Source organism: Gopherus flavomarginatus, chromosome 3 (genome assembly GCF_025201925.1).
Source record: "Gopherus flavomarginatus isolate rGopFla2 chromosome 3, rGopFla2.mat.asm, whole genome shotgun sequence".
Lineage (NCBI taxonomy): Eukaryota > Metazoa > Chordata > Testudines > Testudinidae > Gopherus > Gopherus flavomarginatus.
The window spans coordinates 964470-971068 of NC_066619.1; the positions used below are offsets into that span (position 1 = coordinate 964470).

At 56.8% G+C, this 6599-nt stretch overlaps 1 protein-coding gene across 1 annotated transcript; it reads right to left on the reverse strand.

The window, feature by feature from the left end:
* Nucleotides 1-481: 481 nt before the first annotated feature.
* Nucleotides 482-2810, reverse strand: MSMP (microseminoprotein, prostate associated). Its single transcript, XM_050943265.1, has 3 exons — nt 2699-2810; nt 1355-1463; nt 482-687 (listed from the first exon to the last, which is right to left on the reverse strand). Exons 1-3 carry the CDS (start codon nt 2808-2810, stop codon nt 498-500), a joined length of 411 nt encoding a protein of 136 aa, XP_050799222.1. The 3' UTR covers nt 482-497.
* Nucleotides 2811-6599: the final 3789 nt, after the last annotated feature.

The window sequence follows — 6599 nt, forward strand, 5'->3', positions numbered from 1 at the left end:
ATCATGGACTCCTCCCTGCCCTGCTTGGTGCCAGCAGAGCACTGAGGATCCTGCACTGGCTGAGGCCACAGGCCCAGGGCACTCAGACACGCACCTCCTGCTTCCCAGCCCCCCATCCTCAGCTGGGACTCCCACTCCAGGGGCTTTCCTCAGTGGGGTTTGAGAAAGGAAGCAGGGGGCTTGTCCACTGCCCCCAGTGTGCGCCCCCCCGCCCCCCCGTGCCGGGACCTCCCTTAGTGTGTGTGCAGCACTGGAGTGCAGGGGGAGCCCTGGTTTGGTTCAGGAAGCTGAAGGCTACGACGAAGCCGGGGCAGAGCAGCGCTAGGCTGTAAATATGAAGTTAGTTATTCCAGTACTGGGCGGCTAGTGGTTTCCCTGGAAGGTGGCTGCAGTGGCGTCTCACAGCACGTGATGCAGGGACAGAACATGCAAGAAATGTGCTGTCGGGCAGTGGCGATTCATGCTGGACGGGGGGTGGACAAGGCACGTCCCCACCTCTACCTGCTCAGCCGCGTCTCTAGCACCTTGTTGATCATTGGCTCCAAGGTGCCGGCCGAGCCCCACTCGCGCTCCATGCTGTTCGCACATGGCAGGCTGGGGTTGGCTTTCTGCACCACTGAAATCTGGCAGGTCTGTGAGTCGTAGTGGGCCATGCACCAGTCTGGAAAATCGATGGGGTGCTGGGTGCTGGACAGGAGAGAAGGGAGAGGGGTGCTTTGTCCACAGCGATCCTGCAGGAAGGGGGGAAGCTGCCTGGAAAGCCCAGACCCTACGGGGCATTGGGAGGGATTGCAGGCCGAGCCAGGTGGCTCCTAAGTGCATTCCAGTGACTCACCTGTAAGGTAAATGGGAAACGCTTCCCTCCCCTAGGCCTGGCCATGGCCTAGCCCACCTCCTGCACCCCCCGGCTGCCCCACAGGACAGCCTCTCTCAGGACCTCCTGTGCCAGTGATACTTCCCCCAGACCTCTCCCCAGCCACCTCCATGAACTGCCTCAGCCCAGCCCCACGATTCCCCGGTCTGATCTCCCCTGGCCTCTGGCTGCGCCTCCCAGCGCAAGTGGGGTGCAGCTGTCTGCTTTGGGGTGCAGCTGTGGCAGCACAAAGGAGATGCCATTTCCATTGCCTGCAGCTCCCAACACGGCCCTGCAACCCCTCGCACAGGCTGGGTGCTGGGTGCTGACACTCCGGCTTGCACCGCCATGTGGCCTGTTTGCTTGTCACATGCACAGACTGGCACTTGCTCCACCTGTTCGGCACCTGCTACCAGGGGCTGATCCCTGACCTGTGCTTCTGCGGCAACCCCAACAGAACTGGCTGCAGCAGCAACCCTCCCCTGGCATGTCCCCACTTACATCTCGCAGCAGCCCACGCCAACGGGGTGGAGGCAGGTACAGAGCAGGCAGGTGGTGCTGAGCCAGGACTCCCCCAGGGTGAACTGCTTCCCCTCGTAGTGACAGGGAGCTGCAAGGAAACGGGCCCCAATGAGTGCAGGTGACCCTGCCTGCCCAGAGCATGACCCAGGGCCTCCCCAGCTGCTCTACCGTGTAAGAATGGGCTGGAGACCGCCAGGCCCGCTGCCTTCTCTCTGACATGAGAAAGGGGGTGGGGGAGCGACCCCAGGGCCCCACTGCCTGCCCCGATGTGAGATAGGGTCTGGGGGAGTGATCCCAGGGCCCCCCACCTCCCACCGATGTGAGAAAGGGGTGAGGGAGCGACCCCAGGGCCCCCCTGCCTGCCCTTGAGATGACAAATGGGCTGGGGGAGCAGCCCCAGGGCCCCCCCACCAGCCCTATGATGCTGAAGATAGCCAGTAACCCCAGCCCCACACTCATGCCTGGGCTCTGTTACCAGACCGGGAAGCCCCTGCAGCTGTGGCTGGGGCCGGAGAGCAGACACATTTCCCCCGGTTTGTATTCTTGGCAAGTCTCTGTGCCACTTTCTTCTGTGCTGTGAGCACAATGAGGCCTGGGCCTGATACAGACACACGTCGCTCCTGCTCACTAACAGCTGTGCCCGTTGGCAAGGCCCCAGCACCTGCATCCACCTTCAGGGAGCTCTGATCTCCTCTGAGTGCTGGCCTGCTAAACCCAGGGTTGTGAGTTCAATCCTTGAGGGGGCCACTTAGGGATCTGGGACAAAATCAGTACTTGGTCCTGCTAGTGAAGGCAGGGGACTGGACTCAATGACCTTTCAGGGTCCCTTCCACTTCTAGGAGATAGGATAGTTCCATTAACTTTTGGAGGAGGGATAGCTCAGTGGTATGAGCATTGGCCTGCTAAACCCAAGGTTGTGAGTTCAGTCCTTGAGAGGGCCACTTAGGGATCTGGGGCAAAAAATCTATCTGGGGAGCAGTCCTGCTTTGAGCAGAGGGTTGGACTGGATGATCTTCTGAGGTCCCTTCCAGCCCTGATATTCTATGATTCTACCTTGGCCACCTTCCTTGCTCTTGGCAGCAGCTCAGCCATGGCCCAGCAGGCCAGTTCTCAGCCAGGGCCCAGGGGAGCTATTCAGTGGTTTATGGGCTGCTTTGCAGTCATCACTAGCCTGTAATCACACTCCCAGGGCTCAGCCCAATTTGTTTATTGCTTTGCAGCCTGGGAGCCCAGCGCTCCCACTGCCCTGACAACCCCCCAAAAAAGCTGAAGGCCTCACCCAGCACCTGCGCATCCCAGCTTTAGTCTCCTCGGCTGCCTTACCTTGCGCCTGGAAATAACATTTTGCCTGGGCTCCCTGGAGCTGGAGGAGGAAAGAGACCAGCAGGCAGATCCTGCCCCAGACATGGGCAACCTTCTGCACCTTCCTGGCCATTGCGGCAGTCGTGCCTCGACTCTTCTTAATCCCGATGAGTTCCCCAACTCCTCTCTCCTCGTCTCTGTGCTTTGCTCCTTCTCTCTCCCTCGCCTGTTTAATGTCTCCTCTCAGTCCCACCAGGAGACATTTATAAAGTTCAGCTTTATGACCCTGGCCACCAGCTGTGTCCCACTGGAAAAGTTGTAAAACTCATTTCCTGATGTGAAAGGCAGGAAAACAAGAGGTAGGATCAAGATTTTTAACAAGCTGTGAAAAGCTGATTCATGTCCTCCAGAACCGGCTCCAGTTGGAAATCCTGGCGGGTGCAAGGCTTGGCAGAGAGGTCACAGAGCAGGGACCCTCTCTGGGTCTCCGTGTGCAGGGTCCCTCAGAGACAAGCCACCAGGGCTGGCAGTGATGGGGGTCAAGGGAAAGAGGCCTTTGTGAAGGCTTCCCCTGGTTCCATTGAGCTGTCTCTCATTCCGGAAAACCTCCACCAATGAGATTTCAGGGGGCGTTTTGTCTCAATGGTGACCAGAACGTTCAGCTCCCACAAAGGCTTTGTCTCCTGATATTAACCAGGACAGTCGAGCGGCCATCTTATGCAAAAGCAGGGAAACGCGCACCCAGTCAAAAGATGAAGTTGCACACAAACCTGACTACCATTCCTGCAGAAAGCCCGGGTCCAAAACTACCAAGCAACAAAGCAAACGCTAGCCATCACCAGATACAACACACCTACAACCCCTTCAAATCCAATGTGACTACAGCTACCAACAACAACCGAGGCCATGAGTACAGTCACACCATGACTTGGCCATCCACAGAGACAATGGGCCAAATTAATGCCTGGATTTCTCTGGAGTTCCATCAGGGAATAAGCCCCCACGAGTCAGCGTTCAGAGCTTATCAGCCTTCTCCCATCACCAACCATGGCCACAGCCTCCCCGCCAGGATGCCCTCATCTCCCCGATGAGCGGAGTGCCCCAGAGCTGCTGCTGAACGGAGAGCTCGCCACGTGCACGTGTCAGGGAGTTCACTCCGTTGGCACAGTTTGAGCAGCGGAGCACAATGTGGGTGCCCATCCCCCTCTGGTTGTCTCTCCCACAGGTGGGGTGTGTGGCTGTCTGCTCTGCCCTGCAAGTCGCAATGGGAGGGCGTGTTCAGTCCCCTCCTGTCAATCCACCCCAGTTTACCGCTGGTGAGACACTGCTGTGGCCAGGCCAGAGGCATGTTCTGTGAAGTGATAGGAGCCGCAGTGCAATTGACGTCAGTGTCCTTGGGGGAGGAAAGGCACCAGCGACTGAACGGGACCCTGAACTTCAGACAGGGGGAATCTCCAGCAAATGGGGGGATTGATCAGATGAGGAAATGAAACCCTTAAACTCCACATGGAGTTTGCTTTAATAAACGTGCAAGATGTCCAATGGCGTGGACGCATGAGCTGCCTGGTTAATGGCAGGTCCCGGGTTACTGGAGCCAAGGAAACAGCCCGAGAGAGGCCAGGGCGCAGGAGCCGGGGGACAGCAGGGAACACGTGTGACGGAATTGGGAGGCTAAGGTGAATTAGTAGAAAAAAGAACCAGAGACATAAGAACAAGAGATCCTTGGAGTAGATGTGAAGCAGGAAGCCTGTGAGCGAACCAGCTGGTCTGCTGGATCAACAGGGCATGCAGGGAGCAATCATGGAAAATAAGGATATTTCTGAGAAGCAACACGATTTCTTTTCGTGTCTGTTGGGGTGATTCCTGCTCTGGACCTGCTCTTTTCTGGTAAGAAGGATGAGGTGTTTCCAGAGACTGAGGTATCGGAGGTGGGGATAGCAGAAGAAATTGATAAATCAAAGAGCAACAAGTGCCCCAGCCCAGATGGCACAGCCCTGAGTTCTGCAGGAAATTACGAATGAAGTGGTTGATCTGCTAACAGAAGTTTGCAACTGCTCCTTGGAATCAGCTACTGTGCCAGAGGGCTAGAGGGTAGCAGCCAGACTGGGTTGGACTCAAGGTCCTCTCTCTCTCTCAGTGGCCTTTGCCAGCTGCTGCAAAGGCAAGTGCAAGAACCCCTCAATAGGAGGTGTGGGATATCGGCCCCTGCATTAGGGCTCATCCTAATTCCTCATAGTTAGGGGTTGTTTTAAACCCTGAAGTAGGAGGTTAAATGTTCCGTCTGGAATTCTTGTTAGAAATAACAATTATTATTCTGGATGTTCTTCTCGCCCACATAAACACCCAGTCTCTTTGAATTGTGCTGGTTTTGGTCTCAATGGTTTCCTGTGCCAGTGAGTTCCACAGTCTAACTGCACATTATGTAAGAAAGTATTTCCTTTTGTCCGTTCTGAATCTGCCTCCTTTCCGTTTCATTGAATGTCTCCTTGTCCTTGTGTTCTGAGACCGGCAGCTTCTGTTCTCTTGCCCTCCCTTCTCTAGAGCTTTCGAGTCACCTCGAGCTCTTCCTCAGGTCTGTGTAGCTCCTAAGCGTCTCTCTCACCAACGGCAGCTGGCCCAGTAAAAGGTATTACCACCCCACTGTGTCTCTCTGATCTCCTGGGGCCGACCTGGCTACAACAGCACTACACACAACAGAGAAAGCTGTCTGGAGCAGTCATTGTCTTGTGTTCGGTTATCATGGAACCTTCTATTCATCTTGTCTCCAAGGTAACAGTCCCACTCTTTCAGTTTCTCTTTACAGGAGAGTTTTTCCAAGCCCTTCAGCATTCTCCTTGTCCTCTGAACCCTCCCAGCTCTGTGCTGTCCCGTGAGAGGTGGGTAGGGGTGAAAGTAACTTAAAGGACTTGCCGGTACTCTGGAATCCTGAGGAGGGGCGTGGCCTCCACCGGAAGAGGTGGAGCCTTTAAATCCCCAGGCCCTTTAAATCAGGATTTAAAGGGCCCAGGGCTAGGGCTGTGGTAGCAGCAAGCCCTTTAAATCACCCCCTGGGCTCCCAGCTGCAGAGGTGGCTGGGAGCCCTGGGGTTCAGGAGCAATTTAAATGGGGGGATTTAGAGGGCCTAGAGTGGTAGAGGCAGCGGGAGCCCCGAACCCTTTCAATAGCCACCAGAGCCCTGCTGCCACTAGCCCAGGGCTCCAGCAGGATCTAGGGGCTATTTAAAAGGCCCAGGCCCTGTACATTGTCCCCAGAGCCCTGGGGTAGCAGCAGTGGGGCTCCAGCGGTGATTTAAAGGACCAGGGGCGGTAGCGGCGGCAGGAGCCCTGGGCCCTTTAAATCACCACCCTAGCCCCACAGCCGCTACCTCATGGCTCTGGCAGTGGGGCTCTGGGCTCCAGCCCTTTAAATTGCTGCCTCAGGAAGCCAGTCCACCCTGGTATGGCACTCCAGCTCTTGCCGGCAGGGGTGGCAGGTTTTGTAGAAATTTTGGTGGTGCCCAGAACCTGCACCTGCCCAAACTCTGCCCCTCTAAACTCCACCTCCCATCCGCCCAAGACTCTGGGAGGGAGTTTGGGTGGGGGAGGAAGTCTGGGGTGCAGGCCCTGGGCTGGGGCAGGGGACTGGGGTGCAGGAGGGATGCAGGGTGCAGGCTCTGGAAGGGAGTTTGGGGATGGGGGGGAGTGTGGAAGGAGGGGGTGCAGGTTCTTGGAGGGAATTTGGGGATAAGAAGGGGTGTGGAGGGAGGGGGTGCAGGGGTGAGGGCTGTGGGATGAGGCTGGGTGGATCTGGGATGTGGCTTGGGATGAGAGGTTTGGGGTGTGGGAGGGGGCTCAGGGCTGAGGCAGAAGGTTAGGGTGCAGGGGTATAAGGGCTCTGGGTGGGGCTGGAGATGAGGGTTTTGGGGTGTTGGAGAGGCTCAGAG